This window comes from Hyperolius riggenbachi, chromosome 9, assembly GCF_040937935.1.
Source record: "Hyperolius riggenbachi isolate aHypRig1 chromosome 9, aHypRig1.pri, whole genome shotgun sequence".
NCBI classification, from domain to species: domain Eukaryota; kingdom Metazoa; phylum Chordata; class Amphibia; order Anura; family Hyperoliidae; genus Hyperolius; species Hyperolius riggenbachi.
The window spans coordinates 9,114,392-9,131,086 of NC_090654.1; the positions used below are offsets into that span (position 1 = coordinate 9,114,392).

General features: G+C 44.2%; 1 protein-coding gene across 3 annotated transcripts in view; it reads right to left on the reverse strand.

Annotated features, from left to right (window-relative positions):
* STAB1 (stabilin 1) overlaps positions 1-16,695 on the reverse strand; it is a 308,949-nt gene that overhangs the window by 55,263 nt on the left and 236,991 nt on the right. For all 3 annotated transcript variants that reach the window (XM_068251889.1, XM_068251888.1, XM_068251891.1), the window contains 4 exons: positions 12,078-12,137; positions 11,658-11,834; positions 9,949-10,035; positions 3,236-3,379 (listed from right to left, as the gene is read on the reverse strand). In XM_068251889.1, the coding sequence (XP_068107990.1) occupies positions 3,236-3,379; positions 9,949-10,035; positions 11,658-11,834; positions 12,078-12,137 (468 nt within the window). The remainder of the gene's footprint in view (positions 1-3,235; positions 3,380-9,948; positions 10,036-11,657; positions 11,835-12,077; positions 12,138-16,695) is intronic.

Genomic DNA, 16,695 nt, shown 5'->3' on the forward strand with positions numbered 1-16,695 from the left:
CACTCTTCACACACTGATAGCAACACCGCAGGAGAAATGCTAGCACAGGCTTCCAGTATCCGTACCCTCTTCTCCCACTCTTCACACACTGATAGCAGCACCGCAGGAGAAATGCCAGCACAGGCTTCCAGTATCCGTACCCTCTTCTCCCACTCTTTACACACTGATAGCAACACCGCAGGAGAAATGCTAGCACAGGCTTCAAGTATCCATACCCTCTCCTCCCACTCCTCACACACTGATAGCAACACCGCAGGAGAAATGCCAGCACAGGCTTCCAGTATCCGTACCCTCTTCTCCCACTCCCCACACACTGATAGCAACACCGCAGGAGAAATGCCAGCACAGGCTTCCAGTATCCGTACCCTCTTTTCCCACTCTTCACACACTGATAGCAACACCGCGGGAGAAATGCCAGCACAGGCTTCCAGTATCAGTACCCTCTTCTCCCACTCTTCACACACTGATAGCAACACCGCAGGAGAAATGCCAGCACAGGCTTCCAGTATCCGTACCCTCTTCTCCCACTCTTCGCACACTGATAGCAACACCGCAGGAGAAATGCCAGCACAGGCTTCCAGTATCCGTACCCTCTTCTCCCACTCTTCACACACTGATAGCAGCACCGCAGGAGAAATGCTAGCACAGGCTTCCAGTATCCGTACCCTCTTCTCCCACTCCTCACACACTGATAGTAACACCACAGGAGAAATGCTAGCACAGGCTTCCAGTATCCGTACCCTCTTCTCCCACTCTTCACACACTGGTAGCACACCGCAGGAGAAATGCCAGCACAGGCTTCCAGTATCCGTACCCTCTTCTCCCACTCCTCACACACTGATAGTAACACCACAGGAGAAATGCTAGCACAGGCTTCCAGTATCCGTACCCTCTTCTCCCACTCCTCACACACTGATAGCAACACTGCAGGAGAAATGCTAGCACAGGCTTCCAGTATCCGTACCCTCTTCTCCCACTCCTCACACACTGATAGCAACACCGCAGGAGAAATGCTAGCACAGGCTTCCAGTATCCGTACCCTCTTCTCCCACTCTTCACACACTGGTAGCAACACTGCAGGAGAAATGCTAGCACAGGCTTCCAGTATCCGTACCCTCTTCTCCCACTCCTCACACACTGATAGTAACAGCGCAGGAGAAATGCCAGCACAGGCTTCCAGTATCCGTACCCTCTCCTCCCACTCCCCACACACTGATAGTAACACCGCAGGAGAAATGCCAGCACAGGCTTCCAGTATCCGTACCCTCTTCTCCCACTCTTCACACACTGATAGCAACACCGCAGGAGAAATGCCAGCGCAGGCTTCCAGTATCCGTACCCCCTTCTCCCACTCCTCACACACTGATAGCAACACCGCAGGAGAAATGCTAGCACAGGCTTCCAGTATCCATACCCTCTTCTCCACTCCTCACACACTGATAGTAACACCACAGGAGAAATGCTAGCACAGGCTTCCAGTATCCGTATCCTCTTCTCCCACTCCTCATACACTGATAGCAACACCGCAGGAGAAATGCCAGCACAGGCTTCCAGTATCCGTACCCTCTTCTCCCACTCCTCATACACTGATAGCAACACCGCAGGAGAAATGCTAGCACAGGCTTCCAGTATCCGTACCCTCTTCTCCCACTCTTCACACACTGATAGCAACACCGCAGGAAAAATGCTAGCACAGGCTTCCAGTATCCGTACCCTCTTCTCCCACTCTTCACACACTGATAGCAGCACCGCAGGAGAAATGCCAGCACAGGCTTCCAGTATCTGTACCCTCTTCTCCCACTCCTCACACACTGATAGCAACACCGCAGGAGAAATGCCAGCACAGGCTTCCAGTATCCGTACCCTCTCCTCCCACTCCTCACACACTGATAGCAACACCACAGGAGAAATGCTAGCACAGGCTTCCAGTATCCATACCCTCTTCTCCCACTCCTCACACACTGATAGCAACACCGCAGGAGAAATGCTAGCACAGGCTTCCAGTATCCATACCCTCTTCACCCACTCTTCACACAGTGATAGCAACACCGCAGGAGAAATGCTAGCACAGGCTTCCAGTATCCATACCCTCTTCTCCCACTCCTCACACACTGATAGCAACACCGCAGGAGAAATGCCAGCACAGGCTTCCAGTATCCGTACCCTCTTCTCCCGCTCTTCACACACTGATAGCAACACCGCAGGAGAAATGCCAGCACAGGCTTCCAGTATCCGTACCCTCTTCTCCACTCCTCACACACTGACAGTAACACCACAGGAGAAATGTTAGCACAGGCTCCCACTATCCGTAGTTTCAGGTGCTGCACATCTCGTATCTTCACAGCATAGACAATTGCCTTCAGATGACCCCAAAGATAAAAGTCTAAGGGAGTCAGATCGGGAGACCTTGGGGGCCATTCAACTGGCCCCATGACGACCAATCCACTTTGCAGTGGGAGAAGAGGGTTGCATTGAAAATCCAACACAATGGACAGCACATCGAACACATTTTATAAGTGATCAGAAACTTGTAAATAACTCATGAGAGAATACAGTTATGTTAAAACCAAGCACACCATTGTTTTTCTTGTGAAATTCCCAATAAATGTGATGTGTCACATGACCCTGTTGCTATTGAAAAAAGAAAAGTTGGATTAAAAATGGCCGACTTCAAAATGGCCACCATGGTTACCACCCATTTTGAAAAGTTTCCCCCCTCACATATACTGATGTGCCACAAACAGGAAGTTAATATCACCAACCATTCCCATTTTATTAAGATGTATCCATATAAATGGCCCACCCTGTATATTAATGACATACGTATTAAAAAAAGCCCCTAAGGTAACTGTATTTTTTTAAATGCGGTCACTTTGTTTTTTGGTAACTACAGAAGAAGGGTGGGGAGTAGGGAGGTTTTAGAAGTGTTTAATAACTAATGGTGGGTTTATTTTGATGTATTGTAAATGTATTTTTACTTTTTCCCCACTAGATGTAACCACGCATTATCCTGTGTACTGTGACCAAATGCTGTGTGTGTGTGTTTTACTTACATTTTATGAATGAGCACAGGCTTCTCGCTGACACCGATGATCATTCATAACAGGCAATTTGATGGGCTTTGGGAACACATGTTCCCATTCACCACTCACGGACCATCGGGATGGGGACAGAGGCATGTGCTGTGAGCAAACCAAGCAAAGGATCTGCAAGTGGTTAAGCTTCAACAACTTACCGCAACAGTTGACGTAAAGCCGTCGCAGCGAGCTCCGATGTTAGGCGGCTCCAGCAGCTGGTCGATGCTGTGGACAATTCCTTCGAAGAATTCCATGTCCCGATAGATGATTCTGGCGCTGTTCTCATTGATGAGGATATCCCCCTGGAGAGAACAGAATATAATACAGAATAATGAAAACTTATCATCTCTGAATAAAATGACCGACATAAAGGAAGGTTAAAGAGAAACTCCGACCAATAATTGAACTTTATCCCATCAGTAGCTGATACCACCTTTTACATGAGAAATCTATTCCTTTTCACAAACAGACCATCAGGGGGCGCTGTATGGCTGATATTGTGGTGAAACCCTTCCCACAGGAAACTCTGAAGACCGTGGTACTCCTGGCAGTTTGCTGTCTGTGAACATCATTGCATTGTGGGAAATAGCTGTTTACAGCTGTTTCCAACTGCCAAAAAAGCAAGCAGCAGCTATATCACCTTCCAGCAGTAAAAATGCCACCATGTAAGAAATGTCAGAATGTAAATCAGGGAATTAAAAGAATTTACAATGGGTAAACACTGACTAAATCATTTATACATAATTATTGTAAAAATTAAGCACTTTTTTATTACATTATTTTCACTGGAGTTCCTCTTTAAAGTGACAGGAAGATGGAGGCAGCCATGCTTGTTCCTTTTTAGGAAGGGAAACTGCCAAGTGGTCATTGGATGCAGCTTGAAATTGAACCAATCAGATGCAATTCCTGCCAGCTGAAGAGTCTGATCCAAAACAAGACACAGAACATTTATATTGCACTTTTCTTCCGGGTGGACTCAAAGTGCCAGAGCTGCTGCCACTAGGGGGCGCTCTATAGGCAGTAGCGGTGTTAGGCCAGAGCTGCAGCCACTAGGGGGCGCTCTATAGGCAGTAGCAGTGTTAGGCCAGAGCTGCTGCCACTAGGGGGCGCTCTATAGGCAGTAGCAGTGTTAGGCCAGAGCTGCTGCCACTAGGGGGCGCTCTATAGGCAGTAGCAGTGTTAGGCCAGAGCTGCAGCCACTAGGGGGCGCTCTATAGGCAGTAGCAGTGTTAGGCCAGAGCTGCTGCCACTAGGGGGCGCTCTATAGGCAGTAGCAGTGTTAGGCCAGAGCTGCAGCCACTAGGGGGTGCTCTATAGGCAGTAGCAGTGTTAGGCCAGAGCTGCAGCCACTAGGGGGCGCTCTATAGGCAGTAGCAGTATTAGGCCAGAGCTGCAGCCACTAGGGGGCGCTCTATAGGCAGTAGCAGTGTTAGGCCAGAGCTGCTGCCACTAGGGGGCGCTCTATAGGCAGTAGTGATAATCGTAATCAGCAAATTATGATTACGCAAAGTTTCATGTAAATTTTCTCAGTTATGCCCATACGTAATTACAATTTGTAAATTTAATTGATTTCATATACATATTTGTAATTTCACGTAAATGTTTGCGTAATTTTGTGCCGACTTTAGCAGTGAATAGTTAAGCCCCCATAAATGCTATTCAAACCAAAATTGCTACATAAGTTAAAGAGAATACTGGGAACGAGTCAAATTTTTTTTTTTTCAAAAAGACCTAGTAGTTTTGAGAAAATCGATTTTAAAAATGCAAAGAAAAATGGTTGTTAAATTCAGAAAAATGACAGTTAAACAACTTCCCTTCCTCGGGACGAGTAACTACATCCCTGCAAAATGCCATAACTCTGTGCAGGGATGTAGCTACTACTTTCCTCCCCGCCACGCAAAATGACCTATTTTGACATTATTTAAACATTTTAAATTAACCCCTGACTTCCCACACTCCCCAATAGGCACCAAAAATTTTGGGGAAAAAAAAAATTACAAATAAAGAAAAAAATACATAAATAGTTACCTTAGGGACTGAACATTTTTAATATGTGTATCAAGAGGGTATATTACTATTACTTTATAAATCATGGGTTTGTAATTAGGGATGGACGCAAACCTGAAAAAATGCACCTTTACTTCCATATAAAATGTTGGCGCCATACATTGTACTAGGGAAAAATTTTAAACATTGCAATAACCGGGACAAATGGGCAAATCAAATGTGGGGGCTGTAATTACGTTAGCTTGTATTATTTTAAAACTATATTGGCCGAAAACTAAGAAATAATGAATTTTTCAATTTTTTTTCTTATTTTTGCTGTTGAAACACTTTTGGAATAAAATAATTCTTAGCAAAAAGTACCCCCCAAAGAAAGCCTAACTGGTGGTGAAAAAAACAAGATATAGATTGTTTTGATGTGATAAGTAGTAATAAAGTTATAGGCGAATGAATGGAAGGAGCGCTGACAGGTGAAAATTGCACCAGTTCACTTCGAGGTGAATTGGTTAAAAAACATTTTTCTTGCCATTTTTAAAATCGACTTTCTCAAAAACTACAAAGTCTTTTGACATTTTTTGTCTTGTTTCCAGTTTCCACTATTCCCCTTAACATACCTAGCAATTGTTGTGATGACAACATGCTATTAACTGCCAAAGTCGGCACGAAATTACGCAAAATTTTGCAAAATTATGGATGGACTACGTTTACATGTGAAATTTATTAAGAATTATCCTGAAATTTTGCATGAAAATTTTGCACCGTAATTGCGCATTACGATGCGAAATTACAGCTATTCGAAATTTGTGCTGATCACTAATAGGCAGTAGCAGCGTTAGGTAATCTTGCCCAAGGTCTCTTTACTGAATTGGTGCTGGCTTTCAGAACAGGAAGAGCTGAGATTTGAGCCCTTCACCATTATACTATCCAGCCACTTCCAGGGCTGTATACAGTTTATATTACATCTTCAGCCAAGATGGAGTCATTACTAGCATCTCACTGGCCGCCTCTGGCGATGAGTTTGAAGACGTGATGGATTTGTAAGCCTCTGATTTGCTGGCCGTGATCATGTGTTACAATACAGGAAGTGATCACAGCAAATCAGAGACCTGAAATTCTGTCAGCTGATCAAACAGATGATGTTTCTCATGTGCACCCTGGGTGTGGCGGCCTGGTTCACAAGGTACAAAGGAGGCCATAAAAGGGTCAATATTTATGCAGGCTTACATCTTTCTCATCAAATCTGTCAAACTGATAAACTTCCTATTGATTTCAGGCACTGAAGCCGTGTTCACATTGGCAATAAAAAAAGAAAAGTATCGTTCAGCGTAACAAGACAGAACAGATCTGAATGGATGCAAATAGATCCTACGCAAAGCAATAGGATCTGTTCATATTAGTCAGTTCGGAACGGATCCATTTGGTCTGCTCTGGCTTTGTATGGGTCCTGCACGACTTTCTGAATTGGCCAGACGAACCAGATGGTGGAAGAAACTGGAGGAATGAATGCTAGCCGATAAGTACGGATGACCTACTCACTAAGCTGCTTGCCGCATACGCAAAATACCTACCGCCATCCATTCAGGTCCCACGCATGCAAGAAACACCGGCATACCGATCCCAGAGTCCTACCAAAAACATCAGGCTACAAGTGGCTTGCAAAAGACCAATGGGAATAATCTCTCCCCAGGGAGCATTCTCATTGGTTCACTGAGCAGTGGACCAATTAAAATCTTCCCTGGTGCTCAGAGAGGATTCCCATGGCAGCCTGATGCTTCTGACCGGGCTCTGGGATTGGTGTACCGGTGTTTCTAGCCTGCAGGGACCTGAATGGGTAGTGACAGCGGAGAATTGCGGCGACAGATATCAAGTGTGCTGCGATGCAAAAACAGAATGGAAAACCAGCTGACAAAATGGTGGCAAATGTTACAAACGGATCCGTTTAAAAAGAGATCTGTTCCGTTATTACAGCATTGTTGAGTGAACAGTGGGCTATGGAATATGGTTTCATAACCACTTCTAACTTTAAGCCCTTGCTGGTATAATTTTTCTATTTATAGATGCTGGGTGGTGCTGTCTCCTTCCTCCTGCCAACAATCACTTCTTTATCAAATGTAGAGAGTAGCTACAATAGTTCCCACAGTGGGCTCTATTCATAAAAAATGTTTGGCGAAAAAACTCCTGGAGGGAAAATACCGCAGCGGTATTTTACACTTCTGGGTGGTAATTCATAAAAATCTTGCCAGCTGCAATGCAAGAGCGGAGATCTCCCGCTGAAAGCTGGCGGTAAGCTGTCGGAAGGCATGCGGAAACACTTCAGCCGGCAGAGTCCCTCCGTGCACTGCTCTCTCTGGGAGGTCTGTCCCATTCACTTTCATGTAATCCGAACTCTTCTCGCTACATCCAAGGAAGCGGTATTTCCCGTCCACATACCGCTTCCTCTAAACTTTATGAATGTCCATTTTGTTACTTTTTTCTAGATAAATCTAGAAAAACACTGGAGAAGGCGGAAATTTCTCGCTCTGCTGGGGGATTGTAGATTTTCATGCGGGAACAGCTTTTATGAATCCCCACTTTGCTAAATGGACGGGAAAATCCGCTGTTTTGAGCGGAAAACTTGCGGTAAGGTTTTATGAATAGAGCCCAATGTGGGCCTCCTAACGCTGATGTTCTCACCAAAAAAAAGTACAAATTGTTCATTGGGGACTGTTATCCTCTAGCAACTAGAGATGGGAAGTTCGGATCTTTTCAATGATTCGGATGATTCGAATCGGATCATTGAAAAGATCCGGATCTTTAATCCGACTCTCGGATCATTTGACTAGGGAAGCATTCGGGGGTGAAATGACTAGCAGGACAGGACTTTCCCTGAGGTGGACAGAGAAGGGGAGATGGTGGACATAGACGAGCAGGGAGTGGACAGAGAAGGGAGGAGGTGAACGAAGAGGGGAGAGCAGAGAGCAGAAATTTTTTTTGCACACATTACCCACATGCTGCAATCATATGCTTTACATATATTTCACCTATATGTTCATCTGTATATTCTGAATTCAAACGTCACACAGTGAAAGAAAGCATTCCCCAAAGCATTCCCAGAAGTGAAGTGCAGCTGTTTAGAGCAGTGCAGGAGGATCATATTGCACTGCAATCACAGTGCCTGCCCTGTCATTCTAGCCCAGCACGCTGTCTGCAAAGTTACTGAGCTGTGCTTCTGAGACAAAAGCTTCCAATGTGATCACTATGCAGCACTACAGAACAGCCAGCCTAAAATGAGCAGCACATTGCAGCCAGTATGTGTGCTCTACACATATCTGGCAGTGGCACCCATGTCCCCTCTCTGATCTACCTGTCCCTGCAAGGCTGGCTCCCCTCCAACTGAGCGATCCATCTCTGCTCGTCTGCTTCCAGGACCCCGCTGCACGCTGAGAGGGGGCGTGCTGCTCCTGGCCCCGCCCCCTTTGTGATCCGAATCACTCATTTTGATGATTCGGATGATTCGACTCACAAAAGAGATTCGGATCAAACATCCGAATCATTCATAATCCGGACAACACTACTAGCAACAAGTTTTTCACTATGAAAGCACACATCATGATGCATAAGTTAGTCGGCACTCCCAAAACCAATACCGATATGCCACCATTTTTCAACACATCTCCGGCATGACACCATTACTGCCACCACCACTTTTGTTTTGAAGGGAATAAAATACCATTGACTGGCCCTTGAAAGGTCTCAACTGCTACTGTCTGAAGCATTAGAGGCCACAAGAAACCATCATGTGGATTCATTCTTTAGCATTCCCCAAATGATGTCTTCCAACCCTAGTTCATGCCTTCATCACGTCACAGCTGGACTACTGCAATGTTTTCTATACAGGTCTGCCAAACAAAGACCTGCACTGCCTGCAATTAGTACGGAATGCCGCCGCAAGGCTGTTAACAAGCCATTGCCACATAACACCAACCCTGAGCTCACTCCACTGGCTACCGATAGAATGGAGAATGATTGGCTTATTGACATTCAAATTCTTGCACCTGAAGGACTTGTTGCAACTGCATGATGCCCTCTTTACCTCACTCTCCTCTCACTTCTCCTCCTATTCTGACTACATGTTGTTAGTGTAAACACAAGCATGCCGCCCCATAATCTCTGCAACTAGTGCAAATGTTTCACCTTGCTTCATAAGAGAACCGGCCCTGGTCATCTGTTTAGTCTGGCATTTAGGAATACCTGACTATTTCCTCTGCCTGCAGCCCTGTATTGATCTGAGACATACCTATGTGCTTTGAGTCCTGTGGTAGAAAAGCACTTCAGAAATGTTTTTGTAGTGTATTGTAGTGTATTGTAGTGTATTGTAGTGTATTGTAGTGTATTGTAGTGTATTGTAGTGTAGTGAATTGTAGTGTAGTGTAGTGTAGTGTATTGTAGTGTAGTGTAGTGTATTGTAGTGTGGTGTAGTGTATTATATTGTATTGCGTATTGTAGTGTAGCGTATTGTATTGTAGTGTAGTGTATTATATTGTATTGTGTATTGTAGTGTAGCGTATTGTATTGTAGTGTAGTGTATTGTAGTGTATTGTAGTGTAGTGAATTGTAGTGTAGTGTAGTGTATTGTAGTGTAGTGTAGTGTATTGTAGTGTGGTGTAGTGTAGTGTATTATATTGTATTGCGTATTGTAGTGTAGCGTATTGTATTGTAGTGTAGTGTATTATATTGTATTGTGTATTGTAGTGTAGCGTATTGTATTGTAGTGTAGTGTAGTGTAGTGTAGTGTACAGGTTTGTATTGTATTGTATTGTGTGGGTGTCCTGTGATCTCGTCCTTCACATTTCAGCATGTTGATGCAGATTCACAAGTAAATACTCACAGGGGTGGTTTGGCTGCACTGAAAGGAGACGGTGGAGCCGTGAAGTGTCCGTAGCGACTGGGCGGAGGGCAGGTTTGCTGCTGACAGCTAAAAAACAGATTACAGATTTATTGGCAAAATAATATTCAAAGCCACATCCTCCTCCTGTCGGTGAACTTCAGCATTCCATACTCAAGACAGACAAATGAAATGGACAGATTAATCAATGCTAAGTGACCGGCTCTCATGGTGATCCTGTGCGTTTTACACTGCGAGTGATTGACAAACACACCATTCAATAGGGCCTGGGCAGTTTTTAGGCAAAGGCGGACCAGGCAGATGTCTGTGTTTACAGGAGGGCCCTCTACAGAGCTATTCTTAGGCCTGGTACACACCATGCAATTTCCTGTCAGATAGATGGGTCCAATAGATCATTTCCGGTATGTCTGCTCATCTCCTGATCGATAATGTGATGGAATTTGTGCAGTAGTGATTTATTCAACCCTTCGATGTGATGGGAAATTGCAAATTAGCACACTGGGCTTTATCACTGGGAGGGAGGAGCCCCAAAGGACGTGTAAAATCAATAAAAACTGTTTAAAAGGCAAGAAAAACGTACCCCAACACAAGGACTAATGCTAGGTACACACCATACAATTTTCTGACAAATTTACCTGCCAGATCGATTATTTCCAATATGTCCAATCTGAACTTCCATCAATTTTCCGATCGATTTTCATTTTTTCGATCGTCTTTCCGGTCAAATCGATCAGAACATCGATTGAAAAATTAAATCCAAAAATCAAATATCAATCCAATTCACATAGGACATGTTGGAAATAATCGATCTGGCAGGTAAATGTGCCAGGAAATTGTATGGCGTGTGCCTAGCATAACACAAGAGGTAAGCCCAGGGCAGTTTTTAGGCATAGGCATTACAGGCCACTGTCTGGAGTGCCATTGGTCTTAGGGGCGCCATTCTCCTGATTAAGCTCAACCCCTGCCTCCAAACTAAGCCATGCCCCCAGGAATGTTTATGCCGCCTCCTTCTGACCCACTTTGTGCCTCCTTCTGACCCACTTTGTGCCTCCTTCTGACCCACTTTGTGCCTCCTTCTGTTCCCCTTTGTGCCTCCTTCTGTTCCCCTTTGTGCCTCCTTCTGTTCCCCTTTGTGCCTCCTTCTGTCCTTTGTGCCTCCTTCTGTTCCCCTTTGTGCCTCCTTTCCCCTTTGTGCTTTGTGCCTCCTTCTGTTCCCCTTTGTGCCTCCTTCTGTTCCCCTTTGTGCCTCCTTCTGTTCCCCTTTGTGCCTCCTTCTGTTCCCCTTTGTGCCTCCTTCTGTCCTCCTTTGTGCCTCCTTCTGTCCTCCTTTGTGCCTCCTTCTGTTCCCCTTTGCGCCTCCTTTTGACCTACTTTGTGCCTCCTCCTGTCTCCATGTGCCTCCTTCAGTACCCCTCTGTACATCCAGAGATGGAGGTGACACAGGAATTCTAGCCTGGAGTGCCAAAAATGCTAGACTCGCCCCTGGGTAGGCCGACTACTGCTTTTCCGTTTTAACCACTCTACGACTGCCTAATGCTGATCAGTGAATGCAGAGTGGCTCCCCCAGGACCGTAGGCCAACACATTTTTGAGGGTGCCGCCCCCCCTCTAGTTTGTTACTGAAGGACATTGATAGCTGAAATGTGGAGGTGAGGGTAGCAGGAAGCAGTAACTGACGATGGACACAGCTACCTTCGTGTCTCTAATAAAATGAACTTTCAGATAGGCAATGAGATTGTCGCTGTGGTCCTCATGGTACAGCCATCTCCTCCTTTCTTCCGAGAGGGAGCTGAAGGCCTCGTCTGTGGGCCAGAGTATCGTAAAAGGCCAGTGAATCTGATCACGAATTTCGGAGAACAAGTTGGCATCCTAGAAGAAACAAAAAATAGTCAAATGAAATATACAGAACCCCTTCCTCACGTCCTGTGATTAGTTTGGATGCTTAGGCTGAAAAAGGGCGCCTTGGTAATTTGGGTGTCGGGTGAAGCCACTGGTAGAATATTGGTAAAATTAGGCAGTGTTTCATATTTGCACAATGATCAGTATCCGGTCATCACTACACTCTGGACGGCAGAGCCACCGGCAAAATAAAAAGAAATATGGCAAACTTACGCTCAAGAGTTGTGCAAACACTGAATAGCCTGGAGGAATGAAGGACATCGATCTATTATCCTGCCGGGAAAATGAAAAGATTAATATTCAGTTATTGCAAACAATTACCTGACCCCCCCCCCCCCACTCTAATCCTACCATAGTCATAGTCTAATGTCCTACCATATTATTATTATGTAATTATATAGCACTGACATCTTCTGCAGCACTTTACAGAGTACATAGTCATGTCACTGACTGTCCTCAGAGGAGCTCACACTCTAATCCTACCATAGTCATAGTCTAATGTCCTCCCATATTATTATTATGTATTTACTGTATATAGCACTGACACCTCCTGCAGTACTGTACAGAGTACATAGTCATGTCACTGACTGTCCTCAGAGGAGCTCACAATCTAATCCTACCATAGTCATAGTCTAATGTCCTACCATATTATTATTATTATTATTATTATTATTATTATTATTATGTATTTATATAGCACTGACATCTTCTGCAGCACATTACAGAGTACATAGTCATGTCACTGACTGTCCTCAGAGGAGCTCACAATCTAATCCTACCATAGTCATAATCTAATGTCCTACCATATTATTATTATTATGTATTTATATAGCACTGACATCTCCTGCAGCACATTGCAGAGTACATAGTCATGTCACTGACTGTCCTCAGAGGAGCTCACAATCTAATCCTACCATAGTCATAATCTAATGTCCTACCATATTATTATTATGTATTTATATAGCACTGACATCTTCTGCAGCACATTACAGAGTACATAGTCATGTCACTGACTGCCCTCAGAGGAGCTCACAATCTAATCCTACCATAGTCATAGTCTAATGTCCTACCATATTATTATTATGTATTTATATGCCACTGACATCTTCTGCAGCACATTACAGAGTACATAGTCATGTCACTGACTGTCCTCAAAGGAGCTCACACTCTAATCCTACCATAGTCATAGTCATAGTGTAATGTCCTACCATATTATTATGTATTTATATAGCAGTGACATCTTCTGCAGCACATTACAGAGTACATAGTCATGTCACTGACTGTCCTCAGAGGAGCTCACAATCTAATCCTACCATAGTCATAGTGTAATGTCCTACCATATTATTATTATGTATTATATAGCACTGACATCTTCTGCAGCACATTACATCTTCTGCCTTTAAAGGAAGTAGGCGGATTTTGCAGGCGTGGACACGCCTAATGCCGTCCTTAGGGCCTATTTAAACCTGGATAGTGGGAGTTTGCCCTTCAGCCTCCGTAGAAGCGTGATATAGCGCGAAACGGCCGTCAGGCGATTAGTGCCCAGCACCCACCGTCACCATCACACCTCTGAGCACCGGTATGTCCATGTATGCTGCACAACTGTTTTGTATTTATGCATTCGGACTGTGCCTCACTTTTTGAAGAATAAATGTACATTGCAGTGCCGATCATTCCTGCTCCTTCTTCCATGTATGTACTTCCCTTGGATCAGAGCACGCAAGTTACAACACTGTGGGTGAGGTGTGTTTTACCTGCCTAATCCCCTTCCATGCTGACTACATACTGCTGCAGTGCCAACTGCCTTTCTACCTGCTTCTACCAGTACTCTTACCCTGAAGTTAGAGCACGCAGCATGTCCGTAAGTGTAATCCAGGATTGCGATATCAATTCAGGATCAGAAGACAATGATTCAGATAGCGGCATTGATTTGGAAGGGGTAGCAGTAGCTAATGGCAGAAGTGATGCTAAAAGCTTTTTAATCCAGCATCGTTTGCTAAATCTAGAAAAACGGTGGGTGCTAGGGTTTTAGAGATGAATCTCGAGAGACTGAACGACAAGGAGGCAATACTACCCTGGACTGTAACCACCCTGCAGCAATATAAAGACAATCAAATCATAGCAAGATGGTTCAGGAGGCACGCAAAGCCATCCGAGTACAAAGACGATGATGAATTCATGAAAAAGTAGAAAACAGCGCACATGGAATACGCAACTAGGCTGTGCAATTTCGTCCTGGAACATTCCCAACAAGAACACGTCAAGATGTTTGAGGAGCTCAGTATAATTAAGTTCCAGCATCAAGATCGTGCTGACCATATACAATATTCGAAAACACTTAAGAGAATTGATTATAAACGAACTATCATCTAAGGCACTATTAAAGAACGCAAGCTGCGAAATAGAGACGTGTCTACATAGATTGTTACTAATTACCTCTTAAGTGTCAACGTCTGACTATGTTCCTGTTGCTTTCCTGTTCCCCCCTCCCCTATATCCCTCCCGCTCCCCCTCTCCTTCCCTCTCCCCTTTATTCCCTGCTCTCCCACCCCATTTACCTTCCTTCCTTCCTTCCCCTCCTTCACTCTTGCTAATGTAGCCATCTGATGGTATACACAGTGGGGTTACACCAATCCATGCCATTTGCCTCCTCCCCAGTCCCTCCAGATACATATGATGCTAGAGCATCATTTTAAACCAGTCTATTCCCACCCAGTCCCCACCTTTGTCACTTTTGACTAATATGGTATATTGCATAAAGTATCACATAATTTTGCATTTATATATTTTTATAGATTTTTCTACGTATGCACAATCTGTACTTTCCATGTGCACCAAGCATAATATGCAGTCACTGTAGCACGCTATGCCACTCCCTGCCTTAATTTAAATGCACTATAATTATACTTTTTTTCGCTCACCAGTCATAATTTATTTAGCCACTAGATGGCACCTATCCCTCCATTGGCATCCAATGCATGCAATAGCATTTTGCAGCCATCTAATAAGTTTGGTCTGCAAAGGATGCCATAAGAGGGAGGTGAGGCCACTACCAGGAAGTTTTGGTGGAACACATATGCATTCCACTGTGCTATTTGCTGCCTTTAAAGGAAGTAGGCGGATTTTGCAGGCGTGGACACGCCTAATGCCGTCCTTAGGGCCTATTTAAACCTGGAAAGTGGGAGTTTGCCCTTCAGCCTCCGTAGAAGCGCGGTACAGCGCGAAACGGCCGTCAGGCGAGCAGTGCCCAGCACCCACCGTCACCATCACACCTCTGAGCACCGGTATGTCCATGTATGCTGCACAACTGTTTTGTATTTATGCATTCGGACTGTGCCTCACTTTTTGAAGAATAAATGTACATTGCAGTGCCGATCATTCCTGCTCCTTTTCCTTCTTCCACATTACAGAGTACATAGTCATGTCACTGACTGTCCTCAGAGGAGCTCACAATCTAATCCTACCATAGTCATAGTCTAATGTCCTACCATATTATTATGTATTTATATAGCAGTGACATCTTCTGCAGCACATTACAGAGTACATAGTCATGTCACTGAGTGTCCTCAGAGGAGCTCACAATCTAATCCTACCATAGTCATAGTCTAATGTCCTACCATATTATTATGTATTTATATAGCAGTGACATCTTCTGCAGCACATTACAGAGTACATAGTCATGTCACTGAGTGTCCTCAGAGGAGCTCACACTCTAATCCTACCATAGTCATAGCCTAATGCCCTACCATATTATTATTATGTATTTATATAGCACTGACATCTTCTGCAGCACATTACAGAGTACATAGTCATGTCACTGACTGTCCTCAGAGGAGCTCACAATGTAATCCTACCATAGTCATAGTGTAATGTCCTACCATATTATTATTATGTATTTATATAGCAGTGACATCTCCTGCAGCACATTACAGAGTACATAGTCACGTCACTGACTGTCCTCAGAGGAGCTCACACTCTAATCCTACCATAGTCATAGTGTAATGTTCTACCATATTATTATTATGTATTTATATAGCAGTGACATCTCCTGCAGCACATTACAGAGTACATAGTCATGTCACTGACTGTCCTCAGAGGAGCTCACACTCTAATCCCACCATAGTCATAGTCTAATGTCCTACCATATTATTATTATGTATTTATATAGCGCTGATATCTTCTGCAGCACATTACAGAGTACATAGTCATGTCACTGCCTGTCCTCAGAGGAGCTCACAATCTAATCCTACCATAGTCATAGTCTAATGTCCTGCCATATTATTATTATGTATTTATATAGCACTGACATCTCCTGCAGCACATTACAGAGTACATAGTCATGTCACTGACTATCCTCAGAGGAGCTCACACTCTAATCCCACCATAGTCATAGTCTAATGTCCTACCATATTATTATTATGTATTTATATAGCGCTGATATCTTCTGCAGCACATTACAGAGTACATAGTCATGTCACTGCCTGTCCTCAGAGGAGCTCACAATCTAATCCTACCATAGTCATAGTCTAATGTCCTGCCATATTATTATTATGTATTTATATAGCACTGACATCTCCTGCAGCACATTACAGAGTACATAGTCATGTCACTGACTGTCCTCAGAGGAGCTCACACTCTAATCCCACCATAGTCATAGTCTAATGTCCTACCATATTATTATTATGTATTTATATAGCGCTGATATCTTCTGCAGCACATTACAGAGTACATAGTCATGTCACTGACTGTCCTCAGAGGAGCTCACACTCTAATCCTACCATAGTCATAGTGTAATGTCCTACCATATTATTATTATGTATTTATATAGCAG